The sequence below is a fragment of the Phytophthora parasitica genome, assembly GCF_000247585.1.
Source record: "Phytophthora parasitica INRA-310 unplaced genomic scaffold supercont2.6, whole genome shotgun sequence".
NCBI lineage: Eukaryota > Oomycota > Peronosporomycetes > Peronosporales > Peronosporaceae > Phytophthora > Phytophthora nicotianae.
This window is the reverse complement of record NW_008648992.1, coordinates 966187-988688: the sequence shown is the minus strand read 5'-3', so window position 1 is coordinate 988688 and position 22502 is coordinate 966187. Positions and strand designations below refer to the sequence as shown.

Sequence of the window (22502 nt, the reverse complement as noted above, 5' to 3'; positions counted from 1 at the left end):
TTTTAAAATTTGGTCGGTCCAAAACAAATTGTGGCAAAAAAGTAGTCATCTATTTAGAGTGCTTGTTGTATTCGCAATGGAGGGTGCTCGTCACAAGCGCTCTGCCAGCCTCTCTGCTTGGAGCACGTCGCCATTGCAGCCTCATCCTACAGTTGCTGCTTCTTCTCCTGCTCTAGCTGCTGTCGCACTTCCATGACGGCCGCCGGATTCGGGTGGTACTTGGACGGGTCGATAGCGCGGCCGCCGCCCATGGTCTCCTTGTCACTACGAATAGGCTCAGCCTTGCCCTCCTCCTCCTCAGTGATGCTGCCCAGACCAGTGTCGGTCGAGTAGTTCTCCACCTTCATGTCTGTAATACCGAGCACGTCGTCCTCATACTCCGTGCGCGTAAACTTCTCCGCCGTCATGTACGGATCGTCCTCGGCAGCACCAAATGGCGAGTAGATGAAAGAATTGGCCAGTGGGTCTTCCAGAACGAGCGTGAAGGGCTCAGCGCCACGCTTCAGAGAGTCAAGACGCGCCAGCCAGGCGTTCAGTAGCGAGCGACCGCCGTCACTGTCACCAACGGCGAACGGGTTGCCTTCCTCGATGTTCTGACGAACCTTGTCCAGCAGACCCTCCACTGTCGTGTACAGTCCACCAAGCGATCCGTGCGCCATCTCCAGCTCAATCTCGGGAATGTTGACACATGCTGAGTCAGCCTTGAGGATATCGCGATCCATGACATCCGGGTCCTTGCTGGGGTCCACCTTAAGTGTAATACGTTCGCCCTGGGGCGGGATGGCACCACCAGCCTTCACTTCGTTGGTCTTGAAGCCACAAGCCTCGCAGTTGAACGACATGATGATCACCTCCTTGAAGTGAGGAATGTCCGTCATGCACATGCACGACACACCAGGCGCTTGACACGCGAAGCAGTTGGCAGGGATCTGGATCACCTCCTTCTTGGCGATGTTGGCCTCTTCCACGAACTTATCCAGACCCTCGTTACGGTGCGGCAGCACACGCGGAGCCTGCGAAGGAGCGTCATGGGACATATCGGGTTGCAGTCCACAGTCCAGGTCCTGCTGTTCCGAGCGGTAGTAGTGCGTAACCTTCATCTTGGGGTCAGCAGCAGGCGCGTGAGGGTTCTCAATGTGCGAGTTACCGGACGGGTCGTCCAACACAATAGTGAATGGCAGTGTAATTCCAGCCGACATCATGGCGAGCTTGGCGATGAACTCGTCGATCTTCTCGGTGGTCTCAGGGTCGATCTCACGACGGTGTTCCTGGTTCTCACGCAGGTCCTCAATAGCTTTCTGCAGTACACCTTCAATGGTGTTGATGCTTCCTCGCTGTGTCTCGCGAGGGATCTCAAAGTCCAGCGACGGGAAGAAGATAACACCGGCATCGGCCTTAATCAGCTGACGGTTAAGGTCCTGCAGCAATAGTCACAAGGTCCAGTCAGTATGTACAGTATATCGCTGCAATGTAAGCCTGCAACAGAAGCCGCACCTCTCTGTCCGTGAGCTCGAGCTCGATCTTGGCGCCTTGCTCCTGCACTTTGCCGCCGAACTGCACCTCGCTGTTCTTAAAGCCACAGTGTTCGCACTCAAATGACATGAGGATAACTTCGCGAAAGTATGGGATCATGGTGAGCAGCAGCTTTGTCGTGCCGTCCTCGTGGCAATTCATGCACAAACTCTCCATCGTTGTGACCTCGGGCACGTCATCCTCAGCCTGCAATGCGTAGATGGACGGAGCCGGCGCCTTGTTCTCCTCGTTGTTCTCGTCCACGTCCTTCAGGTGGAAACGCTCGTCCACGTTGGGGCGTGTGCCGCCCAGCACCTGCGGCGCCTTCTCCGACATGTTGCTCTGCTGTGCTTGGGTATCAAATGGCTGGATGGCTGGCTCAACCAACAGAAAACCACTTATGTTGCGGTAACTAAGTTGCGTAAAAAAACGTAGAGGAAACTTCTTTGCTCAAACGCTATTGGCACAAAAAATGGTCTGATTTGCGATTAGATCACTTCAACTTCAGTGAAGATACCCAAGGCATGCAAGTTGCGCCTGAACTGCACTACTGGACTTTGCTGCCACCGCTACCATGGCTAAATTGCTCTGTGCGCGTCGGAATCGATCCTTCTGGGGCGGAGATGATAGTGCTTCTTGACTGTCGGTGGTGCTTGGAGCTGGGAGACGAGTTATGGCAGCTAGTGAGCGCTTAAAGTACTTCTCCGCTTCCTGCACGCCATATCGGAAAAGTGAATTTAACTCTAACGTATTTTACCCTTGTGGTAGTCACGCACCGCGAACTCGCCGAGCAAGAAACAGCATTTTCCAATAGCGTCTGTACACGCCACAGTGTGGTCGTCTGTGCCTCCGAACAGGTTTTCGGCATGCGGCAAGCACTGCACGTAGAGCTCTCGAGCTTTTTGCACACGTTTCTGCATATCAAATGCAGTGAGATTCTAGGTTGGAGTGTAATTACTGAAACAACAGCGTGACTGAGCCAGCCTACCTGCGCTAAAAGCACGGATGCAAGGCGCACATTAAGATGGTAAAGTTTGGCGTTGTAGCCTCCACCATATCGATTCATTAGAAGAGTGAGAAGGGTCTTCAAGTGTGTTTCGGTGAGTTTCAGCATCCCAGCCTGCTCACACGCGATGGCTAAGTTTTCCAGTGCAAACATTGTCTCGTGATGTGTTTCTCCCTGCAAGCTGCATGGTCTCCACGTCAGGTGGGATATCGTTCGGAAGCACCAATAACCCTACCTGGAGATCGTGTTGAACGCCTCAACAAAGCAATGGATGGCCTGGTCAAAGTTTTCTCGTAAAAGAAGCAGTTCACCGAGCGCACTAACCCATCGAGCAGTGTCCACATGTCGACGGCCGTATGTGGATTCGCAGAGCGTGAGTCCGTGGTCTGCCATGGAGAAAGCATCGGCTATCTTATTATTGTCCCTATCCATTAAAAAATATGTGTGAGATCTGTTCCTTCAGTTATTGATGTTAGTCAGCACAAAACTTCTAGTACTCTCACCTGTAAAGATTTACGAGCTTGCTGTACGTTGCAAAAAGTCCAGGGTGACTCTGACCGAAGCATTGGCGCTTGAAATGAAGTGCCTGGAGTTCCAATCTAATATCCGTGTTTGGTTCTTCCACAAGAGCTCGTTCAAACTTGATCAGCTCCGTGTTATTGGCAATGAGTTGCTGTCGAAAAGCTGCTAGCTCTGTTAACCGCAGGTAGTATGCTGTGAGTATTCTTCATTAAATTACAATCGCTTTAGAGAAGCACAAACCTTCAGCACTGAGACCTAAAGGCCTCCAATCTTTTAGCAGTCGAATGTGATCCTTGCGAGCTAAAGAGATCGATACATCCAGTGGAGTTTGTCCAGTATTGTTGGTTCGTCGGACATCAGCTCCTCCTTCCAACACCAACGTGACACAGTCCAGATCCCCCCACCCAGCAGCCAGATGAAGAGGTGTATTCCCTTGCCAATCTTGTAGATCCACATTTGCATTTCGAGCAATAAGAAATGCCACAAGGGAGCTGTGTCCGTACCGACAAGCAAAATGCAACGGACTCCATTGTGTTCGCTTGAAAAAAAAAGCAATACTGATTAGGTAAGTATTATTCTTCACCACAAGCTTAACGTACGTACAAATTCCTGTACATCAATAGAAGAAACAGCGTTTCGATCCAAGAGCGAGCGCACGCGCTCTAATTTGCCGTATTGAGACGCGTACCAAATCGTCCAAATGTTAGTAGCTGCGTCCCGCTCCATTTTCTGGATAGGCGATGGCATGCCATTCTTCTTGCTTGGAGAGCTTGCCATCCTGATGACTGTTTTTTTATTAGTAAGTCACAGTACTGCTGTGAATGAGAGTGCAACAACACCATGCTGCTGTAGCGTCTACACCACCATCACAAAGTTATTTTTTGCGTACCCTTGCAATGGTCGTTTCAATTGTCATCCTAATTGGGCTCTTAGCGCTTTTGCTTGTTTTGAGAATCGACATGGAACGCTAGCTTTGTATATCTAGGTGACGTAAAAAGAGGCATTTCCTTACTTATTGACAGCATGGCTAGCGAGTTTACAGACATTTCGGGGGTACGTCTGAGCAACACCACCGTTTAGCGATGACAAGGAATAATAAACTGTGCTTGCTCGTGACAGAACACACCTTTGAAGACTAATGACAAGCAACCGAAGAAACGTAGTGGATTAACCGGAAGAATGAGGCTGCTACCACTTACCGAGACATCTGCCCAGGGTGCTTATGAAATGTATACGAGTAACAACAGTGGTAATGCTATGAATGGAACTAAAAGTGGCCTCGTTACTCAAAAACTCAAGAAGATCACGCACAAACGCGAACTCATGGAGGCTGTACGCAAGGCCAGTACACCGATAATGTTGCCAGGACGAGACAGTGGTCTATCAAGCTCAAACCGAAGTTTACACGATGGAAATGGAAGCAATTCAACCTCAGACACCGATTCAGGCCAGCGAGACATTGAGTATCTGGAAGACGGCGTGCACCATAACGCTCGCAAATTCAACGAGCTCAAACTTATGGTAGATCGGAGACAACGCGAGCTTCATAAGCTTTTGGTACGATTTTTTGGGCTTACCATCTTCTGTTTACAATGTTTTCTTGTTAATTTGTTATTGCTATTAGGACGAGTTACGCGTTTTACAGCTTGAGAACGAAACTCTCAGCAAAATTCAGAACCAGGATACACCCGTGTCCAAGAAAAATAATCAGATTAAGCAGCACATTGCTCAGTGTACAGCCAGCATGGAGGAGCAAATGCATTTGCGACGACAGCTCGAACACATGATTAGGCGTTTGCAAACTACTCAGTTGCGAGTTGACGCACAACTCACTGGTATGGCCGCAGCCGTTGATAGTAGCGAGCGTGAAGCCGAAGAGGTGAAGATGCTCTGTAGACAGCTCGAGGTTGGTAAAAGTCGTGCTGTTCAATTCTTGCAGGAGGTGCAATTGCAATTGCAAGTGGAGCGGAAGGCTCGAGCACGAGAACTTGGAGATCACGAAGTTCGAGCAAGAAATTCCCAAAAGATGGAGACGTGGAGATTGCAACGAGCTCAAGAGCGTGCGGAGATGGTAGCTGAGATGCGTGGAGACTTGTCCGCTGAGGAGGAAGCTCGCTTGTTGAAATGCATTGAGAACCGTGAACGGGATAAGGAGGCATTACATGCTGCAAACTTGGTGAAATCGCAAAAGAATGCTGACTTTGAGGCCGTTTTAGCTGAGATGAAGCTAGCAATGGGGGCCTCTAATTTACGTGAAGTGGTCGAGAAGATTGGAGCTCAAGCAGCTACCAGTGTATCGCTGGACAAGGAGAAAACACAAGCTGAAGAACGTCTGGTAGCAGTACGACAGGAGAAAGAGCAAGTCCTACGAGAACTGAACGAGCTCAAGGCATCGGGTATTGGGGGCATCGAACTCAACCGTGAAGTGTATAACACACTGGAGAGCGAGATTCAACAGGCGAAGGCTACACTCAAAGTGAACAAATCTGCCTACGGACGACTGGATGGAGTCATGTCAGCCGTTCGACAGGGATCATTCGGGTTGGCAAGACGACTCCAGGCTTTCGACGATGTACTAGAAACTGGAACAGGAGAAAATGCTGGTACTTCTACTGTGACCGGAAGTCCAGGATCTGGGATGATCCCAACGAATTCCATGTTACAGTTGATGTCGGGCGGTGAACACGCAGGATATTTGATCACAGCTGAGCTCAAACTGACCAAAATTCTGGAAATTGTGGGCCAGTCGAGCTCGTCTGTGAACACTTTTGGTGGATATGATGGTTCTGGTGTCGATAACGGCAATGCAGCTGATGAAAACTCACTAGGTAACAACCCAGAAGACGGAGGTAACAACTCACACCTCGAACTGTTAGAAGACGGCCACACGATGTGGTCACCAACTACAAATAATGATCCACGTCTTCACGAAAATAATATCCGAGTCCGTCCATCAACGCGAGCTCTGCCTTCTGCCTCGTTAATGGCTGCTCGGATCGGTATCACTCTTCCAGTTAGTGACGATGAGCCCGATTCGGCACGCTCCGAAGCTTCTGCGACCGGATCGGATATTGGAGAACAGATGAGCGTACTGGTACCGTCGCGTGATATTCTGAAAATGAGCAGTTCTCGCCACTTTGCCGAAGTCATGCGCAAGAAAGAGGTATGTCTACAAAAAAATTTTGTTACTCGTATTTTATAACTTGAAAATTCACTAACTTTCCACTGCAGTTGGCCGAAAAGCAAAAAGTGGCAGCTGAAAAGGGTATTTCCGATGAGGAAATGATGGCCAAACTACGAAAACGCAACCAGCTCGAGACGGACGCTCGACTAGCTACGTCTCCAACACGTCACGGTCCAGAGCTTTTCTTCGCCAAAGCTGCTGCAGTAGCCAAGGACAACGAAGTGCCAGGCTCAAGTATCAACCAAAGTCAACCTTTAGCTTTCGTCACACAAATGCACTTTAATGATCTTTAAGTCAAAAATTAAAAATGAAAAAAAACACAAAAATTACTATTAGATCTGTATACCCTTGCGGACTTTTGTTGCTGACCTTCTTGGAATGTGGCGCTCTAACTGACGTTGCCAGTGCCACCCACTTGATCAGGACAACGATAATCCTCCGGCAAAAGCGAGCGTTGTAATTTGTTGAATGCGAACTGACGCTTGCCCGTGTTCTTGAGCGCATTTTCGATACGAACACCGTGGCTTCGCATAACGGAGACGGTGGCTGGGACGCGATGTGCTGGGAGATCGTGATGACGCTGCAAGATACGCACCTGTTCTAGCGTCACCGACATGGCTGTACGATCCTTGGCGCTCTTGCATACTGTCACACGCCCACCTCCGAGCTCCCGACACAAATCTGACGAGCGCTTGAGGATTTCCGTCCGCTTCGTCTTCACCAAACTCTGAGCCGCTTCGTTGATTGAAGTCTCGAGAGCACGCAGTTCTTGTGTCACTTCATCCTGTGTGAGATGCAATGGTGACGTCAGTGTCGAGTCTGTGGACATAGCCTTGTAGCGGTGCGATCCAGCACGACTGCGACTTGAAGACAAGCCGCTCATTCCACTGTTCGGCATGGCGACTACAAGACGACGGTACTTCTCGCAGAACGCCTTCAAAGGCTTGAGACTGCGGAAGTTAATGATGTCCTGCAGCTCAGTCTTGGCGCGTTCGGTGTTGTTAGCAATCGTCTGCATTTCGTTGATACCTTGTGAGAACAACACAGGAGTCACGTGGATCTCACCGCCAGCAGCCAGACGTTCAGGTAGCTCCACTTCACTTGTAGCGACCTGGACCGTCACAATGTACTTGATATGCGATCGCTTGGCTCCTGTTTTATTCGAGACCGTGACCTTCACCACGCCAGCCTCGTCAGCAACATCCTTACGACGTGACATGCGGAACGAGAAGCGATTCATTGGTTTGTCTCGAACATCTTGGATCACAAACGCCACACAGCTCAGATGCTCCACCGAGCCAGCCATATCTTCCAGCATGCCGATCTCCTTGCCGTGCGTCGACAACAGCGATTCCACCTGGAAAAGGAAGCCCAAGCTGGACATCTGACGCAACATATCCTCACCGCGGATGACATCCGGGTTCTGAATTGCAACCTCCACTTTGCGAACGAAGCTGCACGTAAGAGCTGCTAATGCCTGTGCAAATGCGCAGTCCATTCGTAGCTGCAGATCCCACTTAAGATCATCGTACTCGCGAACTTCCTCGGGCCACTTGGACAGATCCAGGTCTGCGTCTGCAATTTTGGCCTCCATTTTCTTGCGTCTGTTCTGGTACGAGAGAATGCCGCCCTTGTTGAACTTGTATACGTGAGCTGCAGGCGCGCCAACGGTAGTGAAGTCGTACGCAGATACCTCCTTCGACGATCGTCTCCGCTCGTCGTTGATGAACGCGTTCGTCGGTCCAATCAGCAGGTCCTGGATGTGCATATTGATCGGCACAAAGCGCAAATCGGCTGACTTCTTCTCCACGCTAGCCTTGAAATAATTCTTGTGCTTGTCGCGGTTCACCAAGTACTGAATATTTCTACGTAGCATCGCCACATACTCCTTGCGTCGACGAACACGGTCCTCCAGCCACTCGCGCGCAAGCGAAGAGTCCGTATCGTCCTGAATCTGGCCGATCAAAGTACCGTAGAAACCCATATTCTGCTTACCCTTCTTCTGGTTCAAGAAGCTGTGTAGGTCCTCGCGTGCACGGTCGGCCTGTTCCTGTCGCTCTGCAGCAATCAACTCGATCAACTGGCGCGGGATCGCGTTGGAGTACACGCTCTCCTGCAGATCTTCGACCACTAGACCACCGCCGCCATCTTCCGTGTCGTACTGGAAGAAACGGATAATATTTCCAATGTTCTTGTGCGACGAAGTTTCGTCTCGGTTCGACGTGTCGCCAGGCATCATGACTGTCTGCACACTCAGCTCGGCGTTCTTGGCGTTGCCCATCAAAATGCTGTTGATCTCACTCTGTAGAGACGGGAATTCCTCGAGGATAGCACACGTGTGGTCATCCGACGGGTGGATGTTCAACGAGTGACCACTTGCTGCTGCGTCTAGCACTGCCTGCGACGACGTAACAAACTCCAGTACCGGGTGGAACATTGTCATCTGGAACGACAGCTGCGGGTTCGACGAGTCTTGACTTCGTGAGCTGGAGCTTGAACGCTCCAGATAATTGGAAGACGTCTCACGCTTTCCAAGCGTGCTTGCGTGCACCATAAAGCGCAGCAACGTGTTGGATGCTGGTCCGATTACTGGGACTTCTAGCACGGCGACGAACGGGAAAATGGCGTGTGTGGAGCCTGTTGTCAGCACAGACTCCGTCTCTCCTGCCACGCCGACGGGCTCTGTAGTGCCTACGCATTTCCAGGCTGCTGCATTCGATATACTGTGCAGCGAATTACTGGATGTAATCGTCTCCTTCGACGAGTAAAAGTCGAGTGACACAAAGCACGCACGATCGAAAGACGCCGGTAGCTTTAGCCTCACGATGAGCCGCAAGCGACTGCCGGGTTCGTCGTTGTTCAGCAGCGAGTCACCCATACTTAAGCGGTCGCGCAGCAGCTTCGAGTACGGCATGTGGCTCGACGATCCAGACGAGCGTGGAGTGTAGTTGAACACATCTTCCTTGGAGCTCTGGTCAACCGAAGGCGCTTCGTCCTGTCGGAAGTTCTCTGTGCTTGGATTCCACTGCAAGAAGAGTAGCAGAAGCGGCGGAAGACTGTGCGGCAGCCACACGATGAAGATGTACCACACTGCGTCCGAGAGCTGGTTATCCTCGCCCTTGTGCGACACATACTGCGCGATGTAGATGACCTGTGCCGACACGTAGAGGACACAAGTTGTGGCAATAATAGCATAGAAGATCGTGAGACTCTTGCGGATGCGAGCGTCCGATGGATCTTCATTCAGCATCAATGTTCGTCCGCGGCTCATGACCATGCAACCAAGCACCATCAGCATCAACGTGTAGACCAGGAAACCCGTACCAAAAGCCAAGTAGAATGCCTCCATATCGCACTCCTCAATGGCAGACCGAACGATCTTTCCCTCTGCAGCGATTGATAGAGCGCACTCCTCTTCAGACGAACACGACGTGGACTTGACGTCGTACACGCACTCCAGTTGCTCTTCTGCCATTGACGACACCGCTACAATGAACGCCAATACACACGCATTGATCAAGACGTAGGCCAACACAACAGGCGACGTGAAACTGAGCTTCTTGAAGCACTTGAACGACAGCACTGTAGCCCAGTGGAAGCATAATGACAGGATCATGGCCGTATTGAAGAAATACTGAGCTGTATACCAATGAACGTACGCCTTGGACGGCTGGATAACCCACACCAGGAATCCTCCAGTGCCTGCAGCAAAGGAAAACAGCGCTGTAATAGCCACCAAGTCCGTCCAAAGCGTGTTTACAGTCAGCGGCAAGCCGTGCCATCGGATGATCACAAGAGAGAACAGGAAGCACGCGCCATACACCACCACAGTTACGATATCCAACGGCGCTGCCTTCAGTGATCGACTGGCATCATCTAGTGAATAGAACTTGATAGGGGAGTTATCCACCGCCGAAGCCAGACCTTGATATGCTGATAGGTACACTTTATCAATAGCCACCGAGCTGTTGGCTGGATTCTGGAACGTCTGGAACGTAATATTGACTGTGTCTCCGTTCTGGATACTGCCTGTGAAAGAATCTGGGATCGTGAACGAAATATTGGACGCACCAACATAGAGTTCCAGTTCTACTGGAGACGAACTTTTAGAGTCTGGTAGCAGCATCGAAGCCGTGGACACATTGTCAATCAGAGTCCCGAACTCGCTTTCCTTGTCGCTTGCTACACGGAGCAAAAAGAAGGCGCCTGCACTGAGCACAGCGCCGCTTGTGACACTTAATGTCACGGGCGTTGAGCTCATAATAACGGGGTTGTCCGCTACCATCGCTGTGTTCGTGAACGTGCCGATAAGTTCGTAAGAATCCGACGTCAAGTCCAGCTGGAAAGCCTGTTGAGTATTGCTGGACGACGCGATACACCCTGTTCCCTCAAACTTTACCGACAACGTCGTGTCCTCCGAGAACGTGCCTGGTCCCAGTCTTGTCGTTACTTGGTCCACTAAGAACTCATAACTGTTATGTACCGACATTAAAACTCCGAGCGCGTCTGCGTCCAGCGACATAATGGTAGCATTTCCGTCTCTGGAACAGTCCACATCTGTGTCTTTTGTGCCTGCAAAACAGTCCGATGACGAGCCTTCCAGTATCCAAAGCGTGGGCGTGTCCAGTGTGATCTCGCACGTAAAATTACAGGACGAGGAAGCCACGGATTCGGTCGTAAGGTCAAACGTCTCGAGCATCTGGGGAAAATTGTAGGTGGACGAGACCACGAGCGAGCAGTTGGAGCACGTGCCGTTGAGTGACGAGGTCACCGTCATGCTGGCCACGTCCGAGAGGTCGCTGCCTTCGTCCACATTCTGCAGATCCGACGTGCGGCACTCTTTAACGCAGTCCACAGGGTCCGTATACAGCGTCCCGGACGTGTCTGTCGTGTACAGACACTTGTTGCTCTGGCATTTGTACGCAAAACTCTCCGGGAAGGCCGCGTTCGCCGTCTGGAGTCCTGTGAGGGCCAGCAGCAGCCCCGCTAGTCGTGCAGAGCCGCCCGGAGGCATCTTGGCATTCCTGTTTTCCGCCAGCTTGAGTCTGTATCTGTCTGTGTACGGTGGAGGCTCCGTCCCCCCACTGTTGGCTGCGCTCTTCCTGACGTCGAGGCGGGGTAATGCGCTCTAGACCAGGAGGGTGCCGCCTGGTTGTTTCTCTTGACTTTCCTCTCTCCCCTCGACGTAGAGCCAGTGGGTCCACTTGTGCAAAGTATGCACGGCGCCTGATCGTACTTGTAATATTTTCGCCCTAGCCCTCCTCCTTTGGGGAGCTGAAAATTGGGAATTCACGGTAATCTTGAAAAATGGGTGTTTGAATCAAGACTATGATGGCTTGAGCTTGTCTGGCGACGAATTCTGTTCCAATAGTTTCAATCACATCAAGGGAAAGGTTGTAATAGCGCTAGGTTGGTGTGGTGGTCAAGACACTGCATGTACGTTGTAGATAGCACATACATTGTAAAAGCATTTCTGAACAACCATTGAACACTGCAGGTACCATGTAATGGATGATGCAGTTGCCACAATTTGCCACAATTCGCAGAGTGCAACTTTAACCCTCGAACTATGTACCAAATTGGCATACAGCCAATGTGTCGAGACACCGTGTCTGACATGCCCCTTTATGTCAAGTTGAGACTTTCAAGGAGTTATCCTACGGTGCACTAAAACTTACCACTGATACATGTATCTATTATCTATACGGTCGATGTCCAAAAATCTTTGGTTCGCTGCGGGTCGTGAAAACTGACTCATAGCGTTAACAATTGTTCGTTATTGTCCAGTGCTCCGCACGCTTGTAGCGGTCGATAAGTGTCGGTAAAGACTACGTTTACGTCCAAAACGTGGATCACACTAGTGCTCTTTGTTGGGGATGACGGTCGACAACATCAAATCGATTTGTTTTACCAGTTATGCGTATTCTCCATACCTGTCAGACTCGAAGCAAATGCTGCTACATATTCGACATCTCTGCTCGAGACTATAAAGGCGACATCAAGATTTGTCATTTATACGGACGGGTTCACCTCGTTACGCGTGTTGCAATCTACAACTTGAAGCGGGTGCTTCTCGCGTTCGACGTTTTGAAAAGGCACAGCCGGAGAAGGATAGTGCAATTTGATGAATGGTAGGCTTGCTTCATCCCTTCTTCGTTTTGAGTATTCAATGCCAACCATATATTGGACAGACACTTGCAAGATGAGCGATGCTGTTGGCTGTGATTATCCGTGCTTCTATTCTGCATTTACAAAATGAAAATGGATGCGACAATCTCTGGTGTTGAATTGAGCAAAATCTCCTCATAGAACGTTTTTTTAAGGAGTTTTTATTATAATAGTTTTTCACTAAAATACCGGTAAGCTAAAGTAGAGCAGGTTTGCGTCATCACTTATCCGGATAAGTGTCTCTTACATCACCACCAAAAGGACATCACTATCAAACTTGCAGCAGAAAAAAAAATGGTGAGCGTCAGTGCGCTTTGAGCTCTATCCAAGGCATTATCTCACTCTGCATCACTTGTCTGCAGGCTTCTGTGTTCCTCGGCGATCTCAACGACTACATCCAGCCGTCACAGGCCTGTGTGAACCCGCTTTTCACGTCGGGCAAGCCCGAGGGCAATGGCAACTCCAATGGTTTGGCCAAAATCACACTGGAGACGGAGCTCTCAGCCGCGGACTTTGCAGTGCCGCAGCCTCTCAAGCCCAACATCATCCGCACTACAACACAGGAGAAAGCCACGATCTCACTGGACGACTGTCTCGCCTGCAGCGGCTGCGTCACTTCAGCCGAGACGGTGCTAATCTCTCAACAGAGTTACAAGGAAATGCTGGACGTGCTGGCTGCCACGAAGCACAAGCGCGTGGTGGTAACGTTGTCACCTCAGTCTCGTGCGTCTCTGGCCGCGCACTTCGATATGCCCGTGATTGCTGTGCACCGTAAACTCGTGACACTGTTCCGTAACCTCGGCGTAACCCTCGTGATCGACTCCACGTGCAGCGGAGACTTTGCCCTGCTCGAATCTCGTGCAGAATTCCTACACAGATACGGTAACCAACAGAAGACCATCTGGGCGCGGCCGCCTTCTTCCGTGGCTGTCTCCTCCGCTAAGACAGAATATTTGGAGCCCAGTACTTCGACCAACCCACTGCAGGACCCGCTTCGAGCGATGCCGATGCTGGCGTCGTCGTGTCCTGGATGGATTTGCTATGCTGAAAAGTCTCAGCCGAACGCTATTCCGTTCATTGACACAACGAAATCCCCACAGCAGATTGCAGGCTCGATCATCAAGCGCTTTGTCAGCGGCGAGCATGGCGTTAAGCCCAGCGAAGTCTACCATGTAGCGGTGATGCCGTGCTTCGACAAGAAACTGGAGGCGTCGCGTAAGGATTTCCAGGACGCAGAGGACGCAACCAAGGACGTGGATTGTGTGCTTGCCACCACAGAGATCATCGAACTGATTGAGTCGCTGAACGTTGACTTCGCTTCGCTTGAGCTTGCAACTTTGACGCCAGAGGAGACCATGCTAAGTGGTGTATCAGAGGATGGCAGCAGCGTCTTGGGTAGCCACCTAAATGCCAGCTCGGGCGGCCACCTCGAGCACATTTTCCGGTATGCTGCCAAGGAGCTCTTCAACGTGGACGTGAATGGTCCGCTTGAGTACGTTGCTGGGCGCAACCCAGACTTCCGTGAGGTATCGCTGGTGTTAGAAGGCAAAGAAGTACTGAAGTTCGCTGTCGCTTATGGTTTCCGCAACATTCAGTCAATCATGACGAAGATCAGGAGGAACAGGTGTCCGTATCACTACGTCGAGATCATGGCTTGTCCTAGTGGATGTCTGAACGGAGGAGGACAAATCAGACCCAAGTCGACGCTGCTGGCATCGGAACTGCTCGACAACGTCACGAGTCGCTTCCAGGAGCTGCAAGTACGTGATCCTATTGCCAACCCCGCTGTGAAGTACGTGTACGAGAAATATTTGGACGGAATTCCCTTCTCCGAAGCTGCACGTGGAGTGCTGCATACACAGTATCACGCTGTGCCCAAGATGGAGCAGTCGAACCCGTTGGGCATCAAGTGGTAATCCATTTAAGCTTAGATTGAATGCAGGTAGGGTGCTTTATGTCACCCATGCATACGTTTATTGTCTGTTTTGATCTCCATACACGTTTACAAGTCCTTCCTGGACGCCTGTGCTGTAATGGCCACGGTCTCCTTAGCCTGATGGCCCACGTGCACGGGGCAGAGCACGTTGGACTCGTCCGCATTGTGCTGGCCGTCCCTGACTCCCCATAAACTCTCGTGGATGCAGAAATCCCGCAGACTGTGACGAACAGCACGCACCTTGGAGACTAACCAGGCAGACATGGAGCTCTCGTCGAAGTGTGCAGAGGGGTCCTGTGATTGGAAGTTCTCTACCTCGCCCAAAAATGCCTCGCGCCACACGTTAGCTTCCTTCTTGGCTTCAATCTCCTCGTCGTCCATCCACTGCTGGCTGTGCAGGACCATGCAGCCCATAATGACTGGCAAGTACCACAGCGACGCCAAGAAGACCTTTTGAGCCGTCGCGTTGTTAGGCTTTGCGTAGAACTTGTGGGCCAAGTAGATAGTGTAAGCGTTCACGACCGTGCCTTCTACTGCGAACATGTAGCTGGTGGCGTCGGTGAGCGCGGCCACGATCGGAATCGCGCCCATGTAGTACGAGTAACGCAGTGCCAATGCTGCACTACGAGAACCTGTGGGGTCATTGCACGCCACCATCTTGTAGCCTCCACGACCGTAATCCTTACGCGACCGCCAGCTTAGTGCGAAGAAGTGGGGCATCTGCCAGCAGTACAGTAAATACGCGTGCAGTGCAGCTTCGGGCGCCAGCACCGTGCCCGTGGCTGCGGCCCAGCCCATAACAGGCGGGATGGCGCCCACGATGGAGCCCATCCACGTGTTCAATTCGCTCTTCATCTTCATGGGGGTGTAGACTAGGGAGTAGAGACCGATGTTGAATGCGCCGAGAGAGGCCACCAATGGGCTGCATCCAGCCGCGAGGATGGCTGTACTGGCCGTGGCCGTAGCCGCTCCGAAGGCCAAAGCGTGCGGTCGCGTAATGCGTCCAGAGGGCAGTGGCCGGCGGTGTGTGCGCTGCATCTTGGCGTCTAACTCCACCTCCCAGCACTGGTTGAACGTGTTGGCCGACACCGCGGCCAGCGACGTACCCACTGTGGCGGCCGCGAAGGTGCTCCAAGAGATGGGTCCGCCGGCCATGAGGAAACCCGCGCCCGTGGTCATGACCACCAGTGCACTGAGACGCGCCTTACCGAGCTGGCTGTAGATCGTGAGACGCTCCTTGAGCGTCATGGCCTGGCCCAGCGGGGCCACATCGGCGGCGTCAATAGCCGCGGTAGCCGCCGCTTTCGTGCTAGTGGCCGCTGCCACCTCAGTCGTCGGGCGCGTTGACAGCACGCGGATCACATGTGGTGGTACACGGAAAACTGGTCGCCGGCCATGCGACGTGGCGAGAAGCGCGGCTCGCGCGCGCGGAGCAGCGGCGAGTGTGAGCATGGAGATGACGTCGATAAAGAGAGGAACAGTGACCCACCGCCACCGCCGAGACCTCTTCGATTCTGCCGAGCTGCACTGGGTGTCCGATGACCCTCTCGGTGCGTGTCTTTGGGGTGCTGGTGGTGCGGGCCGGATTGTAGGGCCACCGTAGGTTGTGTACGCCACATCAGACGCATAATCTGATACCGGTGGTTGAAGTCGGCAATACAAATTGCAAAGTGTCAACGCTGGCAGTTGCACGTGTCTTGTGTCACTGCCACTTATGCTAACAAGGTGAGCAAAGTGCATTTGGTAGCAAGCGCATTCATGCAAGGTTAGTTAATAGTCTCGACATGTTGAGTTGAAGATGTATAGGAACTGACAATATTCACCAGTCGCCATAGTCAAGCTTTTGAAGAGGTGTTGGAGAGAAGATACTGTAGACGAATGCTACGGGCAACGAATGCAAAGTGGAGGGGTCAGTCTTCAGTGAATGACACAAAGCAGAGCTCGCTCACACACTGGTGTCTCTCCTAACATGAAGTTGGGAACGCTTGCACTACTGAAGCGCTGAAGTTTAAATGTGGCACCGTTACGGTTGTTAAGTTAGGTGGATAAGAGCCGATTTAGTCGTCATCACAGGGTATTCCAGGTTGACCTGCAGTAGCAGAGCCTTGTGCGTAGGCGATTGATTCACAGCTACAACATTATGTCGGAAAACGTTCAAGTCGCGGTGCGTGTTCGCCCGTTCAACGAGCGAGAAAAATCGATGGAGAGTACACCGTGCATCCGTACGTCGAAGCTTGAAGGAATGAAGTGCACCTGAAGCCTGGTGAAGACTGATAATTGGCTTGCAGGCATGGTGAAGGAGACACAGCAGACGATCATCACAGACCCCGAGACAAACATCGAGAAGGCGTTCACATTCGATTACAGGTGCGGCTTCAAGCAGATTAGCTCATTACCCACTGGCTGAAGAGTTGACCGAACTTCGTTCTGCATGATTTCAACAGCTACAACAGTTTTGTTCCACCTTCCGATCCAGCTCATGCGTCTCAGCAGACTGTGTGGGAAGATATTGGTATCAAGGTGCGGTTTGAGTGTCACTGGACCCCTTCCAACTGACTGATTTGTTATTGAGTAGGTGCTTGAACACGCTTGGAATGGCTTCAACGTCAGTTTGTTTGCGTACGGCCAAACGGGTATACTACGATTCCGTTAAAATCTATTGTTTCCTGCCGATAGTACTAACTTAAATCCACTTCGGCCGCAGGCGCTGGAAAGTCTTTCTCGATGGTAGGCTATGGGAGTGACAAAGGAATTATTCCTACAGCATCCCAAGTGATTTTTGAGCGAATCGAGGCAAACACCTCGGAAATTACGTTCAAAGTGGAGGCCAGCATGATGGAGATTTATAACGAGCGTGTGAAAGGTAAGAAGTCACGAGTGACATATTTAATAAGTTGTAGAGCTCAGGTTTTTCACATGTGGATCTGTAGATCTGTTCAATCCCTCGTCGGATAATCTGAAGGTCCGCGATCATCCTAGCCAAGGCCCGTACGCCGAGGGGCTCACTCGTAGTGCTGTTTCCTCGTATTCAGAAATCGACAGGGTGCGATCTAATCTTCTGTGCGATTGCGACTGCGGTACCTAATAAGCGTGTTTCTTTATTCGTAGCTGATGAATGCTGGCATTCTTGCACGAACAACCGCATCAACAAACATGAACGCCACAAGTTCACGGGCACACACAATATTCCAAATTATTGTTACTCAGTCAGAGCTCAATCCATCCACGGGTAAAGTTATGGATAAAGTGAGTCGGATCAATCTGATCGATCTGGCAGGGAGTGAACGAGCAACCAGTACGGGAGCGACTGGGTCTCGATTGAAAGAAGGCGCTGCTATCAACCAGGTACGACTGACTACATTATCCCTTTCTACCTAAGCACGCGGTCTCACAACGTGCTGAAGTCCCTATCAGCGTTAGGGAATTGTATTTCCGCTCTGGCAGACTTGGCGAATGGCAAGAAATGCCTGGTCCCGTATCGAAATTCAAAGCTTGTAAGCGTTTACTGTTACCACGCGGGTAAATGGTTTTCGAGCTAATTTAGTGTTGGGAATGTGATGATACAGACTCATTTACTCAAGGACTCGCTAGGTGGTAACTCTAAAACGATCATGATTGCTGCATTAAGTCCTGCCAGTGTTAATTACTCGGTGAGAACGCCGTCAAATGAAGCCTGTGTGTTCAATCTAACCATGTTTGTTATCACAGGAAACATTAGGTACTTTACGCTATGCAGATAGAGCGAAGCAGATCAAGAACAAGGCCATTGTGAATGAGGATCCCAATCAAATTCTCATTCGACAGCTGAAGGAAGAGCTCGAAATGCTTCGGAAATCCATGATAGAGAACATGGACGCTCGACCACCATCAAGAGGAATGGGTGGTGGAGAAGGTGATCTTGGTGGCGAGTTTAATGGCTCCAGATCGCCACAGATAAACACAGCTCGTGAACGAGAGCTGGCTGCTATCAGAGAACAACTTGAGGAGAACCAGCGTTTGCTGCAAGAAAGCGAGGTAAGTTTTATCTGTAAAACCTGCTTTAGGATAAGTGAAGATGTTAATTCTCCCTCTTTTGATAGAAATCGTGGAATGAGCGACTTAAAGAGACCGAAGAGCTTGCTAGAAAACGCGAAGAACAGCTGAAGGTCCTTGGACTTGTCAGCAATGCACACGAGCTGAAGGAAAAGACCGTGACGAATCCTCACTTACTCAATCTGAACGAGGACCAGCAAATGTCTGAAAAGCTGGTCTACTTCATCAACTCTGGTTCTAACAGGATTGGTCGTATCGACGCAGATGGAGAGCAAAATATCGTCGTTGGTGGACTTGGCATCATGAAAGAACACTGTATTATCACACGACGGGAACAGCCAACACATCAAGAACACTCGCTGCTATTTATCACTGCTTGCCATGGAGCGAAGGTATTCGTGAACGCAGAGCCACTCAAAGAAGGGGAAGAAATAGAGCTACGCCACTGTGATCGATTGGTATTGGGCTGCTCGAATGTTTTTCGAGTTGTGATTCCCTCTGCACGGTCTGAAAACCCCACTACGGACGAGTTAGCGCACGAATCACGATTTGACTGGCAATGTGCGATGAAAGAACTCAACAGTAAGCAGATCAAGGCAACGATGGAGGCTGAAGCGATCGCTGAAAAGGAAAAGCAGGAAATGGACGCTCGGATGAAGAAAATGGAGGAAATGATGCAAGCGGAGCAGAAAATCGCGGAAGAAAAGCTTGGGAAGCAACGAGAGGAATGGGAGCAACATGTTCGAACACTGAACGAACAGATGAAAGTAAAAGAACTGGAAATCAAGACTCAAATGCAAACGGAAGGTGATAACGACAAGAAAAAACTCGCTGAGCAGCTAGCGCAACAGGAGTCAAAACTGGCCGAAGAATTGGTCAAAGCTGAAATTTTATTCGAGAAAAAGCAGCAAGAATTGGTAGAAAGACAAAAAGAACTTGAAATGTCATTGCAGAAACAAATGCGAGAAGCCAAAGTGCTGGGGTCGCAGAAAGAAAGGGAACGAGTGGAAAGAATGAAGTTTGACGATCTGTTACTGCAATCTATTCCTCTGGTGAACGAAGCCAACTCAATCGCCGACGAGCTCCAAAAGCAGACATTATTCACTCTGCGTCTCATCACTTGTGGTCCCACGCTGGCATCTCTCGCTGGTAGTTCTGAGACTTTGGACGACGAAGAACTCGCCATCAGTAACGGGATTGGAGCAGAGTTGAAAGTAGAGGTGAACTTCCAGGAATCCGGGACATTTCGTAGCGTCATGTGGGATATTGAGCAATTTCACGCCAACGTCTACGTGATGCGTGAAATGTACCAGACTTTTATTGAGCACAATCGATTGCCAGCTTATGTGGATACGTGGAAGAGTACTTATGGTGATGACTGCGACCCCTTCTATGATCCTCCGAAGCCTCAACTGATCGGCAAAAGTTTTGTATTTCTCAGAAATATTGAATTTGGCTGCAAGATTAACGAGACAACCTCCATTTTCAATCACATGGGTGGGAATAATGGCACTTTGAAGTGTGAGATCACACCAACCATTCTTTCACATGAATGGCAGGCATGTCAGCATCGATTAGTGGAGACTTGTCCGGAAGATTTAGAGACGCTAGTTCTCCCTACGCTTACCAACTTTATTGGATCAAATTTGCGGGTCAACATATTTGTCGAGTCACTTCGAGGAATTCCAGGGAAGTTGTGTAAAGACGCATACGTGAGCTTCAAGTGGAGTGGGGATACTCAGGAGCATGAGGAACCTGTGGAATACAAGTCAGAGCCAACCGCTTCACCATCCGTGGATCCTCAACTCGAGTTTAACGTCGTGATCGAGCAAGTTATTACCCCCGAATTGGTCGAGTTTCTCCAAAATTCACCTCTAGAATTTCATGTCTATGGAATTGTGCCTAGTAGCAACCTGAACAAAGTGGCATCTCATGCTGTCGATCTGAAAAATACCAAGTCGTCTGCTGATCTGTACGGTGATGGCTCAATTCAATTCTTCAATGCGGATGCGAACGGACGTAATACGCTATTGAGTAAAAAGAAGTCAATGCGACGTCGGAAGATTCAAGCAATGGAAGACGAAAACTCAGACGCCATCCTGCAGCAATATCGAGAGCAACTCGCCGTCCAGGAGAAAACCCTGTCAGAAAATACGCTAGAACTCGAGAGCAAAACTCAAGAAGCCATCACACTCCAGCAGTATCTAGAATTCGAAAGAACTCAAAACACGGATCTACGTTGTGCTCTGGAAAGTCTGGAAAGGACCAATAAATTGCTGAGGGCGAAACTGGAAGAGCAAATTTTGAAAGAGACGACCGCTGCCCCAGTTCCAGCACCGGAACCTGTTCAGGTGACTACACTTATCACCAACAGCAATGAACGCACTGCTTCTTTTGCCAAATCCAGTGACAGTCAAAGGGAGCGCTCTAGAACAGCAAGTAGAAGGAGATCTCGAGCTGAAATGGTGAAGGATGTGGTGTTTGAAGGCGTTGAAGGCATACCAATGGAAACAGCTCATGATGATTCTGTATTAGCAAAGAAGCAGGAATCGCTAGCTGTATCAACATCGTCCAAAGAATATTGTGCACAAGTTATCAACATCGACACGATGGTAGGTAGTCCGCGTAGTGTACGCGCCGATGGCTCGTTAGCGACTGCTACTATGAGTAGATTAACCACTTATCCAGCCGTGGCCGGTGATTCTGGAGATAGTGAAGGTCCAATCGTACCAAAAAGGATAGACAAACCAAGGAAAAGTGAATGCATTGTCATGTAAAGTAAATTTATTTACAAGTCGTCAAAACACTCTTCCCATGGAATGTTGGAGACTTAGTTGATAAATACGAAGTACTCTCAATTTTGTGATGAAGATCGGGAATATTTCATGCGACTTGATATCCGATTCGGGATGAATTTACGCAGTGAGTCCCAGCTCTTGAACTTCTTGATCTGCGTCACAGATCTGCGGATGGAGCTTTCACGCCCCAAACGAAAATCGTGGAGTGTACCGCGGTAAACACTACCACGGGACAAGTCTTCGACCTTGACGTCGAAGTTGGAAAAGTGCGAGTGAGTGAGCTCCGAAGCCTGTTCCAGAGCGTCACCCCACCGTCGAGACATCTCAAAGTCTTGGCGTTCGTACAGATGCAGCTCCATCTTTTCGCCGTACGGGTCCTCGACGTGCAGCACGCCGTCCACGCCGCGCCATGAGCTGGCCACTGCGATTTGCACCAGTGGCTGCGGTCGAACCTGCTTCGACGGACGTTGGTTGTTGCGGTAGAGCAAGAGGAACTCGTTGCGTAGCACTGCGTATACCTTCGTGTACCGTTCGGCTTCGAGAGCGGTGCTGTCCTCATGACGGGCCCAGTACATCCAGCCCTGAATTCGAATATCCTGCGGTAGTGGCGACGATATCCTTGACGACGAAGTCGTCGAAACTGAGCTCAGGAACGAGTCACGCGACTGGCGAATTTCTCGCGGCGACGCCTTGGCACAGCAGAAAGTCTCGCCACGAGGATGCAGCTCGTCCGAGATACGTGGCGTACGCGGTAGATCCATGAAGGTCGCGCATGACCGACGCAGCCCCAAGCTCTCCCTGGACCCGGGCACGAAAAACTGGTGCGAGAACATTGAGTACTTGGTAGGCGGGCACTCCATTATGAACTGCCAACTCCTCGAAAGCGAGGAACCAAGTTGCGCCGCGTTTCGGTTATCACCAAATGACTCGACCTCTCTGCCCCCAAGTCTACGATCCAACCATGGAGCACTCTGGACGTCCCGAGACAGGCTGGACACGTCCATAAGGCCGCCACCATGTGTAACCGAGCACAGTTCAGTACCACGTTGGTCGAGATGCCTATGGCAAACGCTTATCCAGATGTCTGCCGTCCCGGATGCTCGACAACACTGGAGATTTTTGCGCCACGAACCCAGCGGGTGACTGAGTTGCAATGTACGACAAGGCAGCTAGAATAAGGCGGATAAGTAATGCTGATACACTGAAGATCGCCAAGTTAGGCATGGTGTGATCCTTTGGCTTGCGAGTGTGGCGTCCTCCTCAATTTGCTGCTTGCTTATTTATCACATGGGCGAGGGGCATCCGCTCAAGCAGAAAGTGTTCATGATCAAGCTGGAGTATTGG

The 22502-nt window shown here is 50.6% G+C and overlaps 9 protein-coding genes across 10 annotated transcripts; 4 read left to right on the top strand and 5 right to left on the bottom strand.

Moving 5' to 3' along the window:
• Positions 1 to 28: 28 nt before the first annotated feature.
• On the bottom strand, positions 29 to 1900 carry PPTG_04021 (hypothetical protein). Its single transcript, XM_008897827.1, has 2 exons — positions 1495 to 1900; positions 29 to 1418 (listed from the first exon to the last, which is right to left on the bottom strand). The coding sequence occupies exons 1-2, from the start codon at positions 1846 to 1848 to the stop codon at positions 147 to 149; spliced, it is 1626 nt and encodes a 541-aa protein (XP_008896075.1). The 5' UTR covers positions 1849 to 1900; the 3' UTR covers positions 29 to 146.
• A 116-nt stretch (positions 1901 to 2016) lies between these two features.
• Positions 2017 to 3817, bottom strand: PPTG_04020 (hypothetical protein; the record flags this gene model as incomplete). The annotated part of the gene is made up of 8 exons (XM_008897826.1): positions 2017 to 2223; positions 2289 to 2426; positions 2501 to 2559; positions 2641 to 2699; positions 2754 to 2942; positions 3022 to 3211; positions 3281 to 3578; positions 3644 to 3817. 8 exons carry the CDS (start codon positions 3815 to 3817, stop codon positions 2017 to 2019), a joined length of 1314 nt encoding a protein of 437 aa, XP_008896074.1.
• A 246-nt stretch (positions 3818 to 4063) lies between these two features.
• On the top strand, positions 4064 to 6548 carry PPTG_04019 (hypothetical protein; the record flags this gene model as incomplete). Its single annotated transcript, XM_008897825.1, has 4 exons — positions 4064 to 4093; positions 4160 to 4597; positions 4665 to 6203; positions 6272 to 6548. The coding sequence occupies 4 exons, from the start codon at positions 4064 to 4066 to the stop codon at positions 6515 to 6517; spliced, it is 2253 nt and encodes a 750-aa protein (XP_008896073.1). The 3' UTR covers positions 6518 to 6548.
• Positions 6221 to 11424, bottom strand: PPTG_04018 (hypothetical protein). The gene has a single exon (XM_008897824.1). It carries the CDS (start codon positions 11236 to 11238, stop codon positions 6613 to 6615), a length of 4626 nt encoding a protein of 1541 aa, XP_008896072.1. The 5' UTR covers positions 11239 to 11424; the 3' UTR covers positions 6221 to 6612.
• A 1204-nt stretch (positions 11425 to 12628) lies between these two features.
• On the top strand, positions 12629 to 14425 carry PPTG_04017. 2 transcript variants are annotated; one of them, XM_008897823.1, is made up of 3 exons: positions 12629 to 12689; positions 12755 to 13884; positions 13988 to 14425. In XM_008897823.1, exons 1-3 carry the CDS (start codon positions 12687 to 12689, stop codon positions 13995 to 13997), a joined length of 1143 nt encoding a protein of 380 aa, XP_008896071.1. In that variant the 5' UTR covers positions 12629 to 12686; the 3' UTR covers positions 13998 to 14425. The 2 variants fall into 2 exon arrangements, with proteins under 2 accessions (XP_008896071.1, XP_008896070.1); XM_008897822.1 differs by having other exon boundaries at positions 12755 to 14425.
• On the bottom strand, positions 14175 to 15907 carry PPTG_04016 (protoheme IX farnesyltransferase). The gene has a single exon (XM_008897821.1). The coding sequence runs from the start codon at positions 15778 to 15780 to the stop codon at positions 14395 to 14397; it is 1386 nt and encodes a 461-aa protein (XP_008896069.1). The 5' UTR covers positions 15781 to 15907; the 3' UTR covers positions 14175 to 14394.
• Positions 15908 to 16468: 561 nt separating this feature from the next.
• PPTG_21551 (hypothetical protein) lies at positions 16469 to 16981 on the top strand (the record flags this gene model as incomplete). Its single annotated transcript, XM_008898359.1, has 4 exons — positions 16469 to 16550; positions 16617 to 16695; positions 16773 to 16848; positions 16904 to 16981. 4 exons carry the CDS (start codon positions 16469 to 16471, stop codon positions 16979 to 16981), a joined length of 315 nt encoding a protein of 104 aa, XP_008896607.1.
• Position 16982: 1 nt separating this feature from the next.
• Positions 16983 to 21160, top strand: PPTG_21550 (hypothetical protein). The gene is made up of 7 exons (XM_008898358.1): positions 16983 to 17191; positions 17259 to 17371; positions 17437 to 17673; positions 17733 to 17822; positions 17895 to 17978; positions 18037 to 18342; positions 18408 to 21160. The coding sequence occupies exons 1-7, from the start codon at positions 17053 to 17055 to the stop codon at positions 21135 to 21137; spliced, it is 3699 nt and encodes a 1232-aa protein (XP_008896606.1). The 5' UTR covers positions 16983 to 17052; the 3' UTR covers positions 21138 to 21160.
• On the bottom strand, positions 21123 to 22321 carry PPTG_04014 (hypothetical protein). Its single transcript, XM_008897820.1, has one exon. The coding sequence runs from the start codon at positions 22160 to 22162 to the stop codon at positions 21215 to 21217; it is 948 nt and encodes a 315-aa protein (XP_008896068.1). The 5' UTR covers positions 22163 to 22321; the 3' UTR covers positions 21123 to 21214.
• Positions 22322 to 22502: the final 181 nt, after the last annotated feature.